Below are 21,659 nucleotides of genomic sequence, written 5' to 3'. Positions count from 1 at the left end.
CCAAGCTAGCTTGCTCCAACACTGCATTGTAACAACGCTCAATTTACAGAATTGGTGAGAGAATTAAATGAGCTTAGCCCAGTGCATGGTAGATAATGCTGTTTGCTGTTATGTCTTATTAGCGTGAAATTTCCATAGAAATACCTAGTAGGATGGTCCATGCTGCCCACCAGATATTCTGATGGTTTGTGAAAGGGTTCTGTAATATATTTTATTGATACAGATGTGACGTCATGGAGGTACACCTTGGCTATCACCGTTCAACTTGGCCTTCAATGGGAGGACGGCAGTTCGTTTATAGCCTCCAGCTGCTGCAGCTGAGGATTCTGCTGCGGTGCTCACGCTGCGAGGCCACACTTTTCCCAGACAGTCCTCAGTCAATGACCGAGCACAGCAGAGATACCAGGACTCAGCCATTTCTGTCCAACATGGGGCTGTCTTTGCTCTGGAACCACCCCTTGCATTGATCAAATCTACATTGCTTTCCGAGACTCTCCCATCCCAATTCTTTCTTCCTTCTTTCCTCTCATTGGTTCAGACCTACAACATAGGCTAAAGGCACCCTTGCCCAGCCCTGCCTCCTCCTTCCTTAATGACCTCCTGCTCTCCTAATTCAGACAGACCCTCTGCTTACAAGAGAACCCAGCTCACAGAAGAAATACAATAAGTGCTCATTGTAAAAAAAAAATTCAAATGTTACTTGAGTAGATATAATTAAAAGTGAGAGTTCCTCCTGCCAATCCCACCATTATCCCCAGGGCAACTGCAGTTAACAATGTGGTATAACCACCTAGACCAGCACTGTTTAATGCAGGAGGCCTCTAGTATGTGTCTATCAAGCACTTGAAACGTGGCTAGTCCCAAATGAGACGTGCTGTAACATATCCACCGGATCTTTAAGACTTAGTACCAAAAGAGGAATATAAACTATCTCACTAATGATTTTTTTCCATGGATGACACATTGAAATGATATTTTGGATATACTGGGTTATATAAAATATATGACTGAAATTAGTTTCACCTGTTTTTGTTTCCTTTTTAAATGTAGCTAATATAAAATTCAAAATGACTTTTGTGGCGCACACTCTATTTCTATGGGACAGCACTGTTCACAACCAGCTTTTGGCAAGGATGGAAATGTCTATCTCTGCACTCTCCAATACTGTAAGCACTAGTCATATGTGGCTTTTGAGCACTTGAAATGTGACAGGTGCAACTTTAACTTTATTTCATTTTTATTAAGTTGAAATTTAGTCAAATGAGGTGCAGCTTTTAATTTTGTTTCATTTTTATTAAGTTGAAATTTAGTCAAATGGCTAGAGTCTACCATATTGGATAGTGCTTTCATATCTGCATTCATGTATACACATACTCACATGTACATATATTTAATTTTTATTCTTGTAGTAAAGTGCACAAATCTTAAGTAGAGTCCTTAAGTAAGGATCTTGATCACTTGCCTGAGGTAGTGTTTGTCAGTTTTCTCCACTGTAAAGTTTCTCTCCCTTTTTTTTTCCTCTCTTTGAAAGGAAGTCACTGTGAGCAGCCCACACTGCATGGGAAATTTGAATCTTCTCATCATTCACATAAGTATGGACTCATGCATATTTATTTTTTACTTTGGGATATAATCTGTTTGATGAATTGTTCCTATTTGTTCCAACTTTGGCCATTGGGAGCACTTTCAGTTGGCTCCTGTGTCCCTTTGACATATCCCCATCACTGTGTGTGTGTTTGTTTTTAGCACTTCCTTACTTCCTGGCCCCACAAGTTGCTCTAGGCAATCAGACGTTTCTCCAAGGAGCCTTGTTTCTTTTACTGGAGAACGGTACTAGAAACCAAGATCTGGGTAATAGGTGAGCTGTTCCAACTGGGTTACACACAAATATTTTTAAACACAGATTTTAAAAATATAGATACTGTTCATTTTTTCTTCAATAATATATTTTATTACTAAAATTTAAGAAAATGTACTATAAAGAAAGCTATAAATGTTTAGAACCTACGTTTGATTTATGTAATAAAATCAAATAAAGAGTAGAGGTAACAGTAATACAGCCTTAATAATTAGAGATAAGATTATCTTCCCAGAGTAAGATTAGAATCGAAATCAGTCATCTGCAGAAACTACCCACTTGTAAGGATTAATCAGAAAATGGGTGGCTGAAGAATTTCCCAAGGCCCCCACCATCAAATTTGGCAAAGGATTGTATCAACATATTTCAAATTGTAACATAATCAAGTCCTAATATAACCGAATGTACAGACCTATTCAAAATAAAGCATAACTGGAACGCATTCACCCATTTATTACGTAAATATACTGCCCACACGTCTCCCTTTTTCCGCCCCACCCCCCACCCCCAAGGTTTTAAATATGGGTTTCAACCGTGACTCTAATGTCGGGGATCTTTCAGTATGCCTAAAGAACTAGCTGGGGACCTGCAAAAAATGCAAATTTCCAGCGAGTCCTAGGGCATAGATTTGCGGCGGGGCTCAGGAAAGAGCATTTTAACAAGCTACCAACAGATCCTAATGTCAAGGACTCCACGCCACTTTGAGAAACGGTTTTTGCGTGCGTGAGATGCCAATTTATAAAATCTAGGTTAGTGAAACTCAACAAAAAAATAGTACAAAATTTCAGGTGAACCAACGTATGCGTTCCTCGCGGAATAAACCAGAATGTAATCAGATTCTCAAAATCAGTCTCTGAACTAAACCCTCCGCTGCTCCCAAAAATCCCCTCGCAACGGGAGAGAAATTCAGCAGTTTCCCCCTCACCGCACCACCAACTGCATATTCGATAGTCTTTCATCTCAAGAGCTCAGTATAGCAGTTTTTCTTTTCGTACAAAAATTGGAAATAGTAAAAGCTCATTCTCTAAACAACCGTTACACTCTTGATCCTTAATGCATCTGATTAACTTACTTAAAATAAAAATTAAGACAGTGCCTGTGGCGAATCTGCTTCTTCCAATGTAAAGGTCTGCTTAAGGAAGACACAAGGACTCTTCTGTCGCCTCGAGCCGGTCGCCAGTCTCCGAGGAGAAGGAAGCCTGATACTTGCTGAGGTGAGTGAAAGCAGCTTGGAGGGAGCAGGGCCCGCACCGGCGAGAAGGAGAGATTTCGGCTTGGGTGGAGTGCCCGCTTTAATACAGGCCGCCATGTTGGGACCTGGCAAAGGATGGGAGAACTTTGGGGATTATATTGCAGGGAGCGGGAACGAGAGCTGGGTGGGAAGGGTGTCCCCTTTCACTTGCGGTCACCCAGGGGGCGAGGGGTAGGGGCAGCCAGCCTTGAAGCCGGCAGCCAAGGCGGAGGCCTGTGTGTGTGGGGTGGTTGATAGTATAGACTTTTTCACCAAGACTTCCGCCTTTGCTTCCACGGCGCCACTGCGCATGCCCTGTGGTGCTCTGCGGGTCCCTCTTTAGTTTTGTCTCCTGCTTGGATGGAAGACGCGGGAGAAGTGTTTTTCCGAAGAAGCGAAAAGGCGAGGTTTTTTTTTTTTTTTTTTTTTTTTTTTAATAATAATAATTTTAATTTATATCATAATAAAGCACTTCTGTGGACATTTTCTTATATAATCTCCACAAAAACCCCATGAAGTATCATTTACCAACATTTTATAGTTAAGACTTCCTAAGCTCAAAATTTAAAAGATTTAAATTTTGCCCAAGATAGGAGGACTGGGTCTTCAACTTAGTACATCTGACTCCCAGTCCAGGGCTCTGTTCTATTTTCCCCACATTTTTGTTTTTAATGGTTAATTACGCCACCCACCTCTCAAATCTCACCCCCCCCCCCCTTTAGGAAATAAATTTGAGAATCTAAAAATCCAAAGCGATTGTTGTAGAAAATCTAAGAAAAAAAAATGCAATGGAGGAAATACACCTAGAAAGATGAATGAGAAGCAGTGAAGCATGCCGTTTTCTTGGCAGTGAGTATCGATAGAAGCATGCAGATGAGGGAGACAACAAAATCTGTGTTTATCTCTTTATTCTCTTCAGATTTTAATTTGAATAACTCTTAATGCTTTGAACAGGAGCCCTGTGTACTGTGATATCACTTTCATTTGGTAGATCTTTGTGACTTTTCCTGATGAATGGGGAAGGGATTCTTTCCTACCTGGGGGAAGGAGGGGATCTCAGCCCCCAACAGTGAGAATCCTGGTGAGTCTTTTACATCCCATCTCCAAAGCTTTATATTTTATGAAACCCATTTAAAGAAATGGTTAAGAGCTTGAGCTCTGGAGTTGAAACAGCCCCTGGATTCTTACTCACCTGCTGGGCTACTTCTGAGCTTTGCAATTTGGGGCAAAAGACAACCTTTTTGTGTCTCATTTTTCTCAAATGAAATGGCAATATTAGTAGTAGCTCCATCCCGGTATTGAGAGAGTGAGATGAGTTAAGCACTTAGGATAGTGCCTGGCATGCCGGAAGTGTTCAATACAAATTAACTATGATTATTATGACGCTTATTTTTTCTCTGCAACCCTTTGATGGAGGTGGTAAGTAAAATTAGAATCCAGGAATTTCAGGGTTAGTAGAATGGAGTCGTTATAGAGAATACCAGAGCAAGGGAGGACTGAACTGACATAGTGCAATCTCTTCTTTTTTCACGTGGAGAAATTTCAGCCACAAGAGAGAAAGGACACAAAATGAGTTAGGCACTGAGCTGGGACCGGACTGAGATAAGTTGTCTCATTCTCCTCCCGTTTTCCTTCTATTGCTCCAGCTGTCTGTTGTCCAGAGGGGCATCTTCTCCAAAGCTGTTCATGATGACAGACATATATTACCTCTCGTTTACAGCTTGGCAGCCTACATTGTAATGCAGTCCTGCCTCTCGGTTCTCAATAATGAGATCCTTTTTGTCTGACTTGGACAAAGACGTCGCGTGAATTTGGATTGGAGTTGCTTCAGTTCCCCGCATTTATCAGGAAGTTACCTAGGATCTGGAGACTAGGGAAGGCAGACAGGAGACTGAAGAATGTTTACTGTGGATCAGACAAAACGTGACCAGTATTACAGAAAAAGTACAGTGAGTTGCGGGAGAGATGACCGTGCTTCATAGGGAAGGAGTTTTCAACTTGGAAGGACTGCTAGAGCTTCCAATAGCAGAGATTTGGGTGGTAGAAAGGAGACTTCCCAGCTGAGGAAATTGCACAGGGAAAGACATGGAGCTGGGGGAGTGGGGCAGTGAGGCAGGTCCAGGAATGCGAAGCAATCTTGGTTTGTGATGGGTGTGGTGAGGAGCTAAGGGAGGGTCAAGTGCCTTGAGTGCAGTGATGTTGACTTTGGATTCTATTCTGTAGATACCTGGCTTTTTTCCTGGGCTGTTGGTTATACTTTTTTCCACAGTATAACCCCATAAACAATCAGTCCCCCTATAAAACCCATAAACCAAGAAAGAACAAAGACAAAAAGATCTTGAGAAGAATTTGAGTAAGAGAGGGAGCATTACAGATATCATTTTAATACATGATAGGAAGATACTTTTAAAAATGAGGATTACCAGATATATTTCACAGAGCTCTGGTTTTAAATAAAATATTCCAGCAGTGGCTCCAGAGTTTTACAGAGCTGGTCATATAAGCTCTGTAACATTTCAGTGTCTGAAATGTTGGCAAGCACCTAATTATTTCCAGCAAGATTCATATAAATTAATTATCATGCATCAGAATGAATGACAGCTGAAGTATGCTTGCTGGGTGACAATTACCATTGCAACCAATTCTCATGCTCCAAGGCATTAACTGTTTATCAGTGAGTGATTTGGGAAGAGAACCCATATTCCTTTTGAACCAAAGAGTCTGCTGATGAGTCACTGTTGTCTCAGTTTTGCTGTCTGTTCACTGCCACATGCAAATTACTGCATTCAAATGGCCATTTTCTCTTGTGGTTTTGCTTAAAAAAAAAGTCCTTATCTTTTAATGATGCATCCTGAAATATTTATAGATGAACAATATAATATCTAGAATTTGCTTCAAAATGATCCAGGAGTGGGTATGGGGGTGTGGCTGTAGATGAAAGAAGACTGGCCACGTGTTGGCCATAGTTGGGGTCAGGTAAGGAGTACATGGTGAGTTATCATCCCGTTATCTGCATAGGTATATGTTAAAAAAATTGGGGTAGCAAAGAGTTTCTACATGCCATTTTTCAGAGCAGTTCCTAGACTGCTTGTCCTAGGACCATTTTAGAATCTCTGAGAGATGAGTCTGGATTTTGATCCACGTTGCCAGACGGTACACATGTGGATCAGACTCATGGGCATTGTCCTCTGCTTTTTCCTGGGAGGGGTGGTTAAGAGCCAACTGCAGCTGACTGCCTGGCTTTGATACTGTCTCCCCCACTTCCTAGGTGGGAGGCCTTAACTTCGGGCACCCTGCAGGAAGGGCATGGGGTAGTCATGAGGACTGAATGAACGCCAGGCTTAGAGTCGATGCCACGTAAACGCTCGTTATTCTCACTCCTAGACCATGAATGACTGGATGCCCATCGCCAAGGAGTATGACCCGCTCAAGGCCGGCAGCATCGATGGCACCGATGAAGACCCGCACGACCGCGCCATCTGGAGGGCAATGTTGGCACGATACGTCCCCAACAAAGGTGTCACGGGAGATCCCCTCCTCACCCTGTTTGTGGCAAGGCTAAACCTGCAGACCAAAGAGGAGAAGCTCAAGGAAGTATTTTCCCGATATGGTGACATCCGGCGGCTTCGGCTGGTGAGGGACTTGGTCACTGGCTTCTCAAAGGGCTATGCCTTCATAGAATACAAGGAGGAACGTTCTCTTTTAAAAGCCTACAGAGATGCCGATGGCCTAGTGATTGATCAGCACGAGATATTTGTGGACTATGAGTTGGAAAGGACCCTCAAAGGGTGGATTCCCCGGAGACTTGGAGGAGGTCTCGGGGGGAAAAAGGAATCTGGGCAATTGAGATTCGGGGGCCGGGATCGGCCTTTTCGGAAACCTATCAATTTGCCAGCTGTTAAAAACGACCTTTACAGGGAGGGGAAAAGGGAAAGGAAGGAGCGATCGCGGTCCCGAGAAAGACACTGGGACTCGAGGGCCAGGGACCGAGACCATGACAGGGGCCGGGAAAAGAGATGGCAGGAAAGACAGCCAGCCAGGGTCTGGCCTGAGAATGACTGGGAAAGAGAGAGGGACTTCAGAGAGGACAGGATCAAGGGGCGGGAGAAGAGGGACAGAAGTAAATAGAGGCCCAACAACAAAACCAGAGACGAAGGTCGGGCACAAGCAGAAGAGTGAGGGTGTCTGCATGGCCTTTATACAGGGCGTGGTTTAATGGTTGAGTAAAACCCACTGATGATAACGGGGCTTGGAGTATGTTTTCTTTCCCATCTGGAACCCTGGTTTAATCTGAACACGCTGATATTATGAATTTACCTTCCTTTTCTCATGGTTCTGAGGACCTTTTATTTAATAGGATTGAGAAACAATTTTCAGTTCCTGGCATCTGTATGGAAGCAAATGTGTAAAGAGGCACCATTCTCATTTAATTTGGCAGCAGAGACTTTGTTTTGATTTTCTCCTGTTGGAAATGATCATTTTGAGTGCTTGGCAACAAGAGGTGATGACTTAAAATCATTTGCATTCATCTGACTCCTGGGATCCCTAATCTGGCTAGGATTAGGAATCACGCTGTATATCTTTTCCATCTTTTATATCCTTAATATAAGGGTTTGCTGAATTGAAATAAACATGGGATGGAAAAGTGGATCCAAGGAGAATGTCCAGGGAGTTCACGCCAGAAGCCAGTCTGCGCAGTGCTCTGGTCAGCAGCCAGCCATTCTTGAACAAATGTGACTTCACTCTCAGAGCCAAATGCTGACTGCCTGTTTTTTGGTCAGCATTTAAAATTAAAAACCAAAGTTGCAGGGCTGTGGTCTATGGCTGTCTTCCAGCCCTTTGAAAAGATAAAGCGCAACAGAAGTGGGAGTGATATGAAAATGATGACCAAGGAGTGGTGGATTCAATGAAAGTAAAGGTAGTTTTGATGGATTCACTTTTCTTTTCCCTCTTGATCCCCTGGCCTCTGTTTCACTTGAGAGCTGGATCTATTGGCCTTAATTTCTGAAGGCTTTTTTTTTTTTTTTAATATAAGCTTTATTACTAATGAAGGTATACAGCCACAAGTTTTGCCTTGGGTCATTATGATTAGATTCAGTGTGAGTGCTAGAAAACTCAAAATAACAGTGGTATAAACAAGGGAGAGATTATTTCAGACCTCAAAGCCCAGAGGTGACAGTGCATGACTGGTAAGAGTATTCCACAGTACTGGGCACCTTTCTATTGTGACTTGCTATGCATGGCTTCTTTTCCCAGGATCTTCGTGGGGTCTAGGATGGCTGCTCCAGCTCCAGCCATCTTGTATACATTCCATTTGAAAGAAAGAGGGGGACAAGGGCAGAATGTCTCCATTAAAAGACACACCGGTTTTGCTTGATCCCATTAGCAAGAACGTAGTCAGCCACATGTAAGTAGGAAAGTGAGTATTCTGGGAGTTATTTAAGAATTTAAGAATTCTGTTATAAAAGGAAAGAAAGGATACTGACAGACAACTTGTAGCATCTGCCATATTCGTGAGTTAAGCTTATGCTGCAGTTGGCAGAGGCAGAGCTAGACAACCACCGGCCTCCCCTATATGGAGGGGCAAGCTGTTCACACAGAGAAGAGACTTACCTACAGATAGGTTACTTGCAAAAAGGGGAACCCAGAAGGGGCTGAGCCACACACACTTGGTTCTTTCTCATTCTTACCTACTGAGAGGGGCCAGACATGTTTCTCCTAACTGATGTTTGGCTTTTCTAAGGGACAGTACAGTGAACTGTCATAAGGTAGAAAAGCAGTACCTGATTACGGCAATGCGTTAATAAGGTTTTCTTAGTCTCTCTTTATCTAGTCTTTCTCAGTCTTCACTGTCCATTAGATTAAGAAATCTTTCTGAATAGTCGTAAGAGAGTTCTTCTCCTAGAAAAATGTCTCTGGCTGCAAAAAGTGCTAACCTAAGTGCCATGGAGTCAATTTGGACAGGAATCATCAGGTTTAGTTCACAAGAATGTTATGGAATCTTCCAGTTTTTCCTCTATAAGCAGGAACAAGAAATGTTTCCATTATCTGTCCATTATACATGTACCCTTATGGCTATAATTTAAATCATGAATTGTTTGTAATTGAATTGTTCTCTGCACTTCAGAGAATCCTAAAACCTCACCGCCATATTCACAGACAAACCGTCCTCTTCATATAAATTCCAAGGTACAAAGTGCCCAGCCTTTTTCATCCATTTTGAACATCTGGAGGTAGAACTGCAGACCTCTCTCAACCACTCTCTTTTTGCACTGGTCACTGCACTGGCACATGATGTTACTTTCAAAAACTGGCTGGGTATATTTGACTTTCAATCCTGTATCTCCAAGACATGAATTATCATGATAGTTCTCTTCATGACAGAGACAGGTGCAAAGACCAGGCATGCAGGGAGTTTTGAGACAAATGCATCCGTGAAAGGTTATTTGAGTGGATCCATGTCTGCTCCAGGTCCTATGACATGATCAAGCTTACATTGAAAAAGCACCGGCCCCTGTTTTGGGGGCCACATGCTCACAGCAAGTTTTCCAGGCTGCATGCGACAGCTGTGGTCTCAGTCGGCTCCTCAGCCTTCTCAGTCATTTCCATTCTCAAAAGCTGGTTCTACTCCACAGCTTCTTCTAACATTTAGCCTTCCTCTGGCTGTGCCTACCCTGCCCACAATCTCGGGCTTTCCAGAAGGTGCTGAGAGATGGTGGTCCTGCATGTGTCCCCATAGCCTCATGGGAGCTGTAGTTTTTTTCCTCCTGCACACAAGTGGCTGGTGAGTTTTTGATCTGGCTTCCCAGTTTGTTTGGGACCAGGTCTTCTAAAGGCTTTGAACAACTACCACACTGTTCACATGTTTTTCAAAAGCATTTTTGTTTTATCAATAGCCGTATCTTTGAAAGTTCAGGTTTTTAAAATTCAAGACGTTTCATGCGAAATAAACATCTGATTCAGTACCAAGACTCACCATGACTAGGTTTTCGCACAGAAGTATGAATGGCACATTGTTTTGAAAGGAGCGGCACCAGCCTGCTATATCTTAAAATTGCTGTCAGCTGTTAGAACAGTTTTAGAAAATGAATATGTGCTTTCCTTTGTAAATTTCCAGTGCAGAATTTTACTATTTCCCAAGCCTCAGAAAACAGTCTTGTGGGACCATCTCTCTGATTCCACCCACATTTCATTTATAAAGTGTATTTTGTTTTTGTTTGTTTGTTTTTTCAATATTGGGCTGGGGGCCCAAATGTAGGGGCTGTCCTGTAGGATGTAGAGCAGCATCCCTGGCCTCTGCTCACTGGATGCCACAACACTGCTCCAATGTGACATCCAAAAATGTCTCCAGACATTGCCAGATGTACCCTGGGGCACCAGATAACCACTGGCTGAGAACCACGGTCTATGTATTGATGTAAAGTGATCTCTAGGATTTTTTTTTTTTCATTGTTTCTTTTCTAGGATATTTTAAGTGAAAAAAAGGAGAAGTACAGAACAGCATGTATAGTATGCCACCATTTATGTAAAAAACAAAGGGGATGTTTAAAAAAAGTATATATTTACATAATTGCATGTGTACTTGCAAGCTATTTCAGGAAAGATACCCAAGAAACTGATAACACTGGTTTCCTGTGGGAAGGGCAACCAAGCATGGCCAGGGGCAGCAGGGGGCTTCCTCAGTCTACATGGCTTTTATATGCTCTGAGAATAAATTCCAATAATTCTAATGGGCAGCCAGATTGGAGAACCAGTGCCCTAAAGCAGCACCATTGTCCCATCTGATCATTGTTTCAGTACCATGGGAATGGAGTTGGTTGTAGATTCTGCATATTGACCTGAGGTTTCTTAGATAAAATGTGTACAAGCTGCCCCTGTCAGATGCCCTTGAGTGCTTTGTGTTAGGACATGCTGCCTCAATCTGTGAGCACCTGGCTCTGTGCCCTGGAAGATCTGTGGGTGGAGAGAAAGACAGTGTTATTTGGGCAGCACCCCAAATCACCAGTTGCAGACAGGGCATCTGGCTCTCCATCTGCCACAGCAGCGCCGAGGCAGCCAGCCCCATGGCCCTCAAGCCATCTTTTCATCCACCACCTCGGCTCTGTCAAGTCTCCCCCTGCCCCACCAGCCCGCATCTCCTAGGCTCTCCCCACTCTCCCCACCCCCGTCCCCAATCTGCTTGGGACATTTGTCTTCTTAGCAGGGGACTAAGTATTTGACATAGTGAATACTAAAAGGAAAAAAAAGATGCCAAGAACAAAAACCCACACAAAAATTGTTGCAATGTTTCATCCTTAGCAACTTTGTTTGGTTAGTACTGCATAACTCACAGCAGATTCCAAGGCACAGTCCCTTGAATATAGCTACATGCTCTAGGCATTATCAGTAACAAGGTACAGTAGAGAACCACCGGCTCTTGCAAAGTTGTCTCACAGTTTCCGGGTGGGGTGACTGTTGTCCATACGCTTTTGTTATTTTGTGTCTGAGCTGGGCCAGCTTGTCCTGTGATTTCAGAGGCCCTGTCTGTCCAACAGATACATCCTATAGAAGCTGCTGTCACCATGGGAACATCATGAACCTAATGAGTGAAAAGCTACTGCCTCCCTGTCTCCACACGTAAGGATGACAAACATCATAATAAAATCTCTAGACGTAGAATTTTCTACAAAGCACATCAAACTGCAAATTATAGTGGCAAGTGAAGTATTTGGTTCAGAGAAGCTCGTGTTACTGAAGTTACTGCAAAAGTCTGGTCTCCGCTCCTGGCATTATTAAATATATAACCTAAGGGGTCATAGTCCTCTCATAGAAATGGTGATAGCCCTGGGTATAAATAGACATTTACTTTAGAGTTTGGCATCAGTTTTTCAGTGTCCTTCCCCAAAGCAGTCTGTCTGGGGGATCAGTTTTGAAACCACTGGGAGAGGTGCGAGGCAGCGGCCCCTGGGTTGGCAGGTGCGGCCGCAGGCGCTGGTGGGGGTGGGCTCGGGTCCGGGGGCGGAGGGGCCCGGGTCACAGGTGCTGCAGGGCTTCCTGTCCTTGCTCCGTGTACCCATCGTCCCGGTGCGAGACTGCCCACTGGCCGAAGGACTCCTGGATGTGCACGTTCCTCTGCGTGCCGCCCAGGCGCCTTTTGTCTCGGGAGAAGAAGCTAAACCTTTCCGGGAAGGAAAGGAAAGAGAGAAATGAGAGCCAGCCCTCTGCCATGCACATCACAGCTGAAACTGCCAGGGACACGGAGCAGCACACACGGAAGGGAGCAAATCAATGCAGGTTGTGAAAGAAAAAAAAGTTGGAGGTGCGGATCAGGGTTATTCTAAGAAAGCAGCGGGGGAGTCTTGGTGTCATTTAGTCCCCTGCACCTTGCAGGTGCCACACTGTGAATGGGGCGTGCGTGTGGGTGGTGCATGACGTCCCTCTCACCTCAGCCACTACCCAGGAGTTCTGCCCATTACTAGTGGGATAAAAAGGTATTGGGGGAGAAAAATACATAAAAAAAAAAAGTGTCAGAAACATAAATCATGGATTCCTTTAATTAGCCTAATCGTGCAGAAAAAGTAATCTGTGAAAGCCAGGTGGAACATCTGATGATATTGGTGTAGACAGATGAATATTATAAATTTAAGTAGTTATATATTCAATATGAATCAGGAAAATGTATAAGTAGCACATCAAAGCCCAGAGTTCATGGATATTATTGCTTTACGATGAGGTCAAGGTAGATGTTTAAATTATGAAACATAAAGCAATTAAAAACCATTACGTAAATATAGTGCATGTGGTTCTTTGATTAGATAAAAGATGTGAATGTAGTATGTGAATGACATTTGGGAAACATTAATTTGGAGTGTCAAAACTTGATTTAATGGTGAAAGCCTTTAGACTTTATCCCTGTAACTAGCTGCATAGCAACAGCGAATGCAGACCAAGAAATATTTTTAAAATTGCTGTGACTACTGAATGTTGATCAGGGTGGGCTGGCTGCCTGGAGATGTAGGCAGAGGCCATGAGTCAAAAGCTTAAAGAGCGGCCCATTTACATCAAGGGCAGCTTCAAGGCCATGCGGACAGCTCGTAGGCCCTCGGTCAGGAAACTGGAGGTGGCCCACCCTGAGGATTTTCCAAAAGCTCCTTCTAAGCTGCCTGCTGTCCTTCAACACTGCCAGGCTCAAAGATTCTTTTTATTGTCACCAAGTTCCCCCACCCTTGAATTTCAGTTTCTGAACTTGATAAGAGACACAACAGCCAAACTACCTTTCCTGAGGCGGGAATGGGAATGAATGAAGCTTCTTGGGAAATCAAAGCTTCATATGAATCATTTTTTGGTTCCTTCTGTCTGTTTATCCGTTAGCTTCTTTTAGTGCCCATGGAGTTGAGGTTTAATCACATCTGGGTGAAAATGATTTTACTATCCTGTGGTCACTGGATTCTAAAATGACTTTCCATAAGGAATAAAGGCTTCTTTCATCTTAAAACCAGGGGCATCCCCGGTTTATCTGGAGAAGTTCTCCATAGCAACTAAGGTCTATTTTCTCTACGGCAGCCGGGGTGCCTGCAGTGAAGGCCTGAACTGCACCTGGAAACTGCTGGTGAACTCTTTCCCTAGGGCAGGTCAGTGAGGGGAGTTAGCTGCCCCAAAATGCACAGCAACACAGCCCTCTGAAGGACCCAAGTAAGCAGGAAAGCCATTTAGCACTTCCCATCCAAGGGGACACAAAAAGAATCAAAACATTGGTGCCCTCTCTGCTTTCCTTTTCTTAACAAGATCAAATGGCTTACTGGGCATGGCTAGGGCAAAACAAAGCAGTTTAGAAAGCCACGGCGTGAACACTGAGAACGCAGTGTTAGTGTCACTCGGGGACTCGGGAATTGCAGTGGGCATTGATTACTGACCCGTCATTTAAAGGACCTTCTTTACTGGATCATGGACAAGGTGGGTTTAGAACAGAAACAGAAGAGACAAAAAGAATTATCGGTGACAGAGCCGAGAACTCCGAGGCATCAACTGGGCGGATGGAGCAGAGGGACATTTGAAATCACATTCGAAACCCGGTTCTGATGGGAACAGGCAGATGACAGCCATGCAGGTTGCGAAGGCAGAGACCACAGGCCAGCCCCAGCAGCAGCTGCGAGCACTCCAAAGGCTCAGCTCACAACGAAACCCCCCAAACCCCACAAGACCAGTGCCTACAAGGGAAACAAGTCGTCTGACAGGCTGCAGGGTGGGGTCATCTATTATCAGTCCAGCTGCTACCATGGGCATTATGGCGGTAAAGATCCTGGTTGGAAAAGTACAGGTAGACACAGAGAAGATAAAAATGGGGGAGGCACGGAAAAGAAACCCACTCCGCAGGCAGAGCAGCTGAAGGGTTTGCCTATGACATGGGATGTCCGGAAGGAAGGAGACACAGACCTGGGCAAGGGGAAGGGAGTCAGAACCTGCTGTGGAAGTTAGTGACGACACCTGGCTAGGTGACATCTCCACCAACTGCCACGAACTGCAGGCTCTGTGCCCCTAAAGCAGCCAGGTGAGAAGCAGGAGAGAAAATGAGGTGGACAGAGCGGGCTGGGCAGGACAGGCCACCAGAACAGAGAGCCTGCAACATCTTAAGAGATGTTTCCTCACCCTGCTGGATAAGTCAGGGTTTACAGTAAATGCTCAGCAGCCCCTCACTGGGCAGGGCAAAAGCAGCAGAAACTCACACCAAACCACCATAGCTTATTTAGAACAATTATGATTTTTTTTAATGGTTGCCTGAGAAAAGATATAAAAGAATCCTCTCAAGTGAGGTCTGGGGATTCTTGGTGTGTGTCTGGGTCACTTTCGCTGCACTTAGCAGAGTAGCTGGGAGTTGCATCTTTGCAGAACCATCCAGGTAGGCTGCTCTAGATGACAATGAGAAGGGATGCCCTTTGCCACATGAACTGGCCAATCCTCAGACGTCAGGCTACTGGACATTTGGCTTTCCAGGGGCTCCAAACCACTGCCACCAGGACCCCTCTTTTTGCATAACAGGGGGGTCCCCAAAGACATAATCATTGTCAGGAACATAGCCCCAGACACAGCGTGGATGTCTTACCCGGAGACATATTTGCCCACCTGAAACTGTCAGCCTTCATTCAGGGCCTGGTCAGGCGCAGGGCTGGAGGGAGGGGGCCCTGGCACCCAGGAGGGTTCCAGCCAAGTGACTCTGTGTCACAGCTGGGCTCACTGAGTGGATGGACCCCCTTTCCTTTACTATTCGACGTACTTTCCTGCAGAAAGGTTCAGGTCTTCTCCATTTAAAGACTGGATTGTTTTAGCCAAAAGCCTATGTCTTGGCTGTGATGTGGCTGGTTTTAACTCCCTCCCCCTGTTCTCTCTGGAAGACTCTATGAAGTACTAACAGTGGCATTTTGGGCAGCATAATGGGCAGCGATAAAGAAGCTATTTCTGGGCTGAGGCAAGGAGGGGTTGGGTAGGAGGACAGAGCACACTGTCACTGCTCCAGTTGGAGACTTGGGTGGCCGCCCACTTGATGGCCAGCCCTTCCTGCCTGTGAGGGCTGTGCTGCTCGGCAGCTTCTCCAGCTCCCTCTCCCCACGCCTGCCTTCCTGTCCTCTGGCTCGCCCCCACCGCCCCTGCCTGGCAGAGACCAGCTGTGTGCACGCAGCATGTGCGCCTGCGACAGAGAGAGAGAGACACAGTGGGGGCGCTGGTGCCCCGTGTTCCCTGGGGATGAGGCTGAAGTCACTCAGGCACTCCCTCGTGACCTCTCCGGGCAGTGCCAGCCACACTCTCAGCCACCAGCTGCTCAGTCACAAGCTATTCTTGGAATGGCTTCTGGACATGCTGTTGTTGACTGGCGGCCCGAGTTTCTGGTCCCGGCTCCCTTGACCAGTTCAGACCAGAAATCGAGAGTCTGGTGTTCCTGACTCGTGATGCACTTGAGAGATAAGGGAACCAGGCAGTCGGGCCTCAGCCGGTGCCTCAGAGCAGTGAGGGAAGGAGGCGAGGAAGCCACGCAGAAGGAGCGCTGGGGACACGCCTGGGGCTGGGCAGTGGACAGAAGGCTCAGACTCAGATCCCAACCAGATCCTTCCCAGGTGTACAATTGAACATGAGGTCCCAGGGCTTCGCCGGGCCTCGGCTTCCTCACCTGAGAAATGGGCACAATTTTCTAAGCTCTGAATCTCTGGGTGAGAGGGAGGCTCCACCAGTTCAAGGGCTCTAGGCTACTGAAGCCCCTTTCAAACCTCTGTGGTGGGGATCACTTACTTGCTGGGGGTGGGGAAAACTGGTCAGGGTCATGGAGCTGAGCTGGAAAGCAGTCATGAGCTGCACCAAAGAGACTGCGTGACTAGTACTCCCCAAAAGCAAGGACAGAGGACACCAGATACAACGAGATGGGAGCAAGAGGGGGGAAGGATAAGGGAGACAGATGTCGAACCATCTCAAGAACTGCTACATCCCACCCTCGTGATGACCCATCCCTGACCCAGGTTCACAGGGACACTGAGGCAGCTCAGGGTGGGCAGCAGAGGTGGACAAAGGTGACCGGTGTCCTGCCTGTGCTGGCTCAAAAGCCTTTTTTAGCCAGTCTGCCTTCCCAGCTGTCCCCTAGAAGGCCAGTGCTGCCACAGGATTGGCCACACACACCCACGGTCAGGAGAGACCGGCTCCTCTCTCTGTCCCTGTCCTTCTGTCTTTCTCTCACTTTGTCTGTCTCTGTTTCTGTCTGTCTCTCTGTCTGTTTCTTTCTCCCCTTCTGTGTTGCCCCAATTCTAGCTGATTTCCTGGCTAGGTTCGGAGCCCCCGATTCTGCCGAGCTTGCAGATGTCAAGCTAAGGGGGAGAACAGCTCCAAAAACAGGGCCTCTGGATCCTTTCTGGAACAATCTGGAAAAAAGGGCAGACACCATGGGCCACGCAGATATGGGTAGAAGAACTAGTTCCGGTGGAAGACTGTTGGCTAATTCTGACAACTTTCCTCTGGATTTTACCCAATTTGAGATGTGTAAAAGTCAACTCTCAATTACCTATTTTAGAGAAAGAGGACCAGAGTAGACAACTAAAAAATCAGAAAAACCCAGCTTTGGGAGGAATTCTTAAGATGACAAATGACTGTAGAAGCTGCAGACCATGCAGACGTACCACACTTGCAGTGACAATGCCTGAAAGGTCCGATTCTTGGAGACTTGGGGATGAACTGCTGAAGATCCCTCAGCCCGGGGAGGTGAATGGGCTCAGGAAGCTTTCTCTCAACTCCCCCCAGGCTAAATCAAAAGCTGCAGCTGTCTAAGCATGCAAGGTGGATGATGTGGGTCATCCTTTCATACAAGGAGTGGGCTGGTGGATTAGGATTGAAGCAAAGCCAATCTCTATTCCTACCAGGCTCCGGATGAGAAACCCTCACCAAAGACAAGAGTTTTCCTGGGGATTAAGAACATACAGAATAAAAAAAAAAAGAACATATGGAATCGAGACCAAAGGGCTCTGTGCCCTGAAGATGGGGATACAGTAGACACCCTGTTATTTCTGTCGGTCTAGTTTCCATTCACTCTGCTTCTGGTAATAGAACCCTGATCTTGCTGGGAAACCACCCGTCCCCTCACTTCAGTCGGTGTAGTCTGCACGGGGTTAATTGCTACTCTTAGCCTTAGGGGAGAAGGAGACACAGAGCTGGCAGGCAGCATGCTGCCCTGCGATTGGCTTAGTGGTGGTCATGTGACCCAACCAGAGCCAATGAGACTGGACTCTGTGACTTTTGTGCATCTGCTGGGAAGAGAGACTGTGTCTTTCCCACTGGCATTCCAGACAGAAGAAAACAACAGGTCTTGAGCTGAGGGCTCCTTATGGCCACCCTGAGGGGAGAGTGTGCCCAAGAGTGTGCCACAGAAAGGAAAACCAAGTCAGAGGCGGAGCGAACGAGACAGAAACCTGATGACAAAGCCTGGATCCAGCTGAGCCTGAAGCCAGAGCAACCTCTGCATATTTTGGTTACTGAGCCAAAATATTTTCTTTTCTTTTCCTAAGTCACTTTGAGTTGTGTGTCAGTCACAACTGGAAGATTTCTAACACATGATCAAAATGGTGCTGGGGTCCAGAGGAAGCTTTTCTCGTTCCAAACTTCATTCCTAGGAAATGTTTATCCTTAACTGAGATAAATAACCACACTCCCCCCTAAATCTGGCAGGGATGGAGAGCCACGCTGACATGCAACAGTAAGTTGGCAAGACGGGGTAGGAAAAGAGCCACACAGGCTAAACCATACACCCCAGAGAGCACCAGCCTTTCATGGCACCAGGGTCCAGAATTTGAAGTCAGTCACCATTTTCTCCAAGAGGACAGTTGCGAGGCTGAAAGCATTTTGCATCTCTTCTCCCATCCACCAAAGCTGAGTGTTTAATCAACTCATGAGATTAGAATTAGCCAAGAATTTCCAAACACTACTGGATTTTAAAGTTGAGGCATTGAGGTAACACTCCATTTTCAGCTGGTTTTCCAACTCCTGCCATTTGCTTTCATAAGCTTCTGCTGGGGTTTGGGGGAAAGACTGGGCCTTTGCTATAATAAGCCCTAGTATAACCGGGAGGGAGTATAACAGGCACCGAGACTATGGTGTGAGCATGAAGCCATGCAGCAAAAAGTTAAAAAGGCGAACTCTGAAATGAAATCGATAGCCCGGAAACAGGCTATGGTATATGGATAATAACAATATGTAATAAGGGAAACTTGAAATACTAAAAACAAAAACAAAAAAGTGGGCTCTGGGGCTGGGCTGCCTGGGTTCAGACCCCAGCTCTGCCTCTTACTAGCTGTGTGACCCTGGGCAGGGGACTGACCTCAGTGCCTCAGTTCCTTAGCTGAGCTGGTGAAGATTCAGCAAGATCGTCTGGAGAGAGCCCTGAACAGTACCTGGCACACAGCAGGGTCTCAGTAAATATTACTTACCTAACTACACCAGAGGTCTGAGAACCTCCTGAAATTGCAGGCAAAGTTTTAGGTATTTTTTGCCCCTGTGGAAAGGGTTTATACACTTTTCAACAGAAAGGAGTACTTTGATGCAAAGAGCCACTGAAGTAGCTTAAAGTCTACTGAAGACAGGGAGTGGGTGGCTCCATTTTTGAGTGTCCCCCAAACAACCAAAGCCTGACTCTGTGTGCATCAAAGGCTTAATGGATAGATGGGGTACAGCTGGATGAAACACACAGAGGTGCCTAGATCGGGTGGCATTCCAGACATCACGGGGCTGGGGTTTCAAGCCCTTAAGATGAATGAACTACCCCTTCTCACCAGCTTTATTCCTCTAAAACCCAGAGATGGCCCCCAACCTGACACACACTCAAGCAAGCTTCTTGGCATCAGCCGACAGGCCCAACCTTCTCCCTTCCCAAACCCCTATGCCCAGGGGGCAAAGGGCCCCCAGGAGGAACCCAGCATTCAGGTAGGGAGATGAAAAAGTTGGGGGTCAGGCCAAACATGCTCCTGGGTTAGGCCTGTCTCAGCAGGAGGGGTTAGTGACGAGGCCAACCCCAGGAGCAGGTGCCCGGCGTGGGGTGGGGGTGTCAGGTGACGTGAGAACCGCCAGCTCAGCCGCGCGCGCACAGCCCCCTCCCCGCAAATGCGTCACTCACAGTCGCTTGATCCCAGACTCCGGCTGGGGGGACGTTTTCTGGTGTGCAACGGGTGGAGGTTGGGGTATTTGGTTTTCCTCTTCCATTTCTTCACTGGAAAGAGTCGAGAGGCACGAGATAAGAGAATCAAACATTCCATGAGAGCTAGAACATTCCAGAAGGCTGCTGTCTGATGGTATGAGGTACTTTGTGGGGGAAGTGGGAATAAAATAAGGGTACCCAGGAGGTTGGCACCAGTAGCCTCTGTCCCATAGCCTGTGCCTGGGGACTGTCCTCTTAGTGAGAGATGTGGCCAGTTTAGAGGTGGGGTCCAGTGGCAGTAGACACAGGGACCTGCAGCCCTTTGGCCTACAGTTAGTCAATGTGAGGAATTCAGGAGAGGAACCCACAGCTCTATTTTCAGTTTAGTCTGAGGATTTCAGACAAATAGAATTACTCCATCTTCTGTCCTTGCCACGTTTTCTGGTCTCAACACCTTTGTGGTTTCCTTCACTGTAATATACCTCCCTCCTCCCAGCATCAGCCAAGGCTGAACACTACCCTACCCTTTAAGGGAGGCCTAGTTCAACTGCCACCTCCTCCAGGAAGCCTTCCTGATTTCCACCCCATCCCCAAGCTGGAAGCATCTCTCCTTTCTTCGAATATCCAGTGCACACTGTCTGTAACTTCCCATATGTCAGTGGGTTTTCTGTAAAAGCACATGATATTGTATTTTCTGTACATCTCTTATGTTCTCCACTAGAGCAGGGACCACATTTGGTGCATCTCCCCTTCCTTCCAGCTTTCCCTTCAACACATATTTATTGTGCACCTGCTAATGTTTGAGTTCCATTCTAAGTGCTGAGAACTTAGCCACGGACAAGACAAATAATGTTTCTGGTTTTTGTTGCTTCTGGTCACTAAAACAGACACTAAAACAAACCCATTAACGAACAAGATAATGTGTGATGGTGAAAAGGGCTATGGAGAAAGTAAAACTGGGTAAAGTGATGGCGACTGGGACAAGGTGCTCCTTCTAAGTGGTGACAGGCAGAGCCTCTCTGAAGAGGTGTCATCAGCAGGAAGAGCCAAAAAAACGTTTCCCAGTAGCAGGGAGAGCACGTGCAAAGGTCCTAAGGTGGAAACAAGCTTGGTGGGTTTTGTGGAAGCTGAGGAAGGGGAGTGTGTATGGAGCGGAATGCACGTGAGGGAGCGTGGTAGGAGATGGTGGTCGAGTGTAGTCGGGGAGTGGGGCTCTCCAGCAGAGCATTCCATGATCAGGGCCAAGTTCCTCGTCTGCACTGTCTAATACTGCAGCCTCCAGCCACAAGCGGAGATGGGCACTTGAAATGTGGCCACTATGACTGAGGCACTGGATTTTAAATTTGATTTCCTTTGAGTTAATTGAAAATTAAGTAGCCAGGTTTTCGTAACGGATGGCGGGTATGGTAGCATGACACTGTGAAATTAAGAATGCTGGGATGTATACTTGAAAGTGGTTAAAACGGGAAAAAATCTTGTATATATGTTACCATAATAAAATTAAAGAGCCACACGTGGCTAGTGGCTACCATACTGGGCAGTGCAGGCCCAGTGTGTGCAAGAACCTCATCAACCAGGGGTTTAGTGACAAATACTTAGGCTGTACAGATCCACCATCTCTGATTTGCTATTGCAAAATCCAAAAGCCAACACTGAGTTTTTGGTAATTCATTTGGTGGCAAAACCTGAAATGTAATGTTGTGAGGCTGTTTATAATGTTTATTTATCCCATTTAGTATGAATGACCACATCTTTTGCTACAAAAATTATTAATGTGTTTGATTACAGGGTGCGGCCCCAGATCTTACTGGCAGCGTAATGTCACATACAGTATATGCAATATTCCTTTCTAAAAGCTGAAAAGTTTTGAATTCCAAAACGCACCCAGGCCCAAGGGGTCCAGAAAGGGATTGTGGGCTTGTCTGTAAGTGCTT

General features: G+C 46.0%; 2 protein-coding genes and 1 pseudogene across 8 annotated transcripts in view; 1 reads left to right on the top strand and 2 right to left on the bottom strand.

The window, feature by feature from the left end:
• The first annotated feature begins 2,588 nt into the window (after window positions 1-2,588).
• SNRNP35 (small nuclear ribonucleoprotein U11/U12 subunit 35) lies at window positions 2,589-12,646 on the top strand. 3 transcript variants are annotated; one of them, XM_037816780.1, is made up of 3 exons: window positions 2,589-2,607; window positions 2,986-3,072; window positions 6,474-12,646. In XM_037816780.1, exon 3 carries the CDS (start codon window positions 6,477-6,479, stop codon window positions 7,215-7,217), a length of 741 nt encoding a protein of 246 aa, XP_037672708.1. In that variant the 5' UTR covers window positions 2,589-2,607; window positions 2,986-3,072; window positions 6,474-6,476; the 3' UTR covers window positions 7,218-12,646. The 3 variants fall into 3 exon arrangements, with proteins under 3 accessions (XP_037672708.1, XP_037672707.1, XP_037672709.1); XM_037816781.1 differs by lacking the exon at window positions 2,589-2,607 and adding an exon at window positions 4,044-4,170 and having other exon boundaries at window positions 3,003-3,072; XM_037816779.1 differs by lacking the exon at window positions 2,589-2,607 and having other exon boundaries at window positions 2,967-3,072.
• LOC119519216 lies at window positions 3,812-11,253 on the bottom strand (annotated as a pseudogene).
• Window positions 11,376-21,659, bottom strand: part of RILPL1 (Rab interacting lysosomal protein like 1) — a 44,906-nt gene continuing 34,622 nt past the window's right edge. Inside the window, exons 6-8 of one of the 5 annotated variants that reach the window (XM_037816775.1) lie at window positions 19,705-19,797; window positions 13,982-14,005; window positions 11,376-12,246 (exon numbers count right to left, since the gene is read on the bottom strand). In XM_037816775.1, the coding sequence (XP_037672703.1) occupies window positions 12,102-12,246; window positions 13,982-14,005; window positions 19,705-19,797 (262 nt within the window). In that variant the 3' untranslated portion in view covers window positions 11,376-12,101. The other 4 variants (XM_037816776.1, XM_037816774.1, XM_037816777.1 and 1 more) reach the window with 4 other exon arrangements.

The sequence above is a fragment of the Choloepus didactylus genome, chromosome 23 (assembly GCF_015220235.1).
Source record: "Choloepus didactylus isolate mChoDid1 chromosome 23, mChoDid1.pri, whole genome shotgun sequence".
NCBI classification, from domain to species: domain Eukaryota; kingdom Metazoa; phylum Chordata; class Mammalia; order Pilosa; family Megalonychidae; genus Choloepus; species Choloepus didactylus.
Note: the sequence above shows the minus strand (reverse complement) of the source record. Positions and strands in the feature narration are given on the sequence as shown.

Excerpts from the sequence above, each read along its gene's own strand:
- SNRNP35 (XM_037816780.1), top strand. The coding sequence starts at position 6,477 with ATGAATGACTGGATGCCCATCGCCAAGGAGTATGACCCGCTCAAGGCC.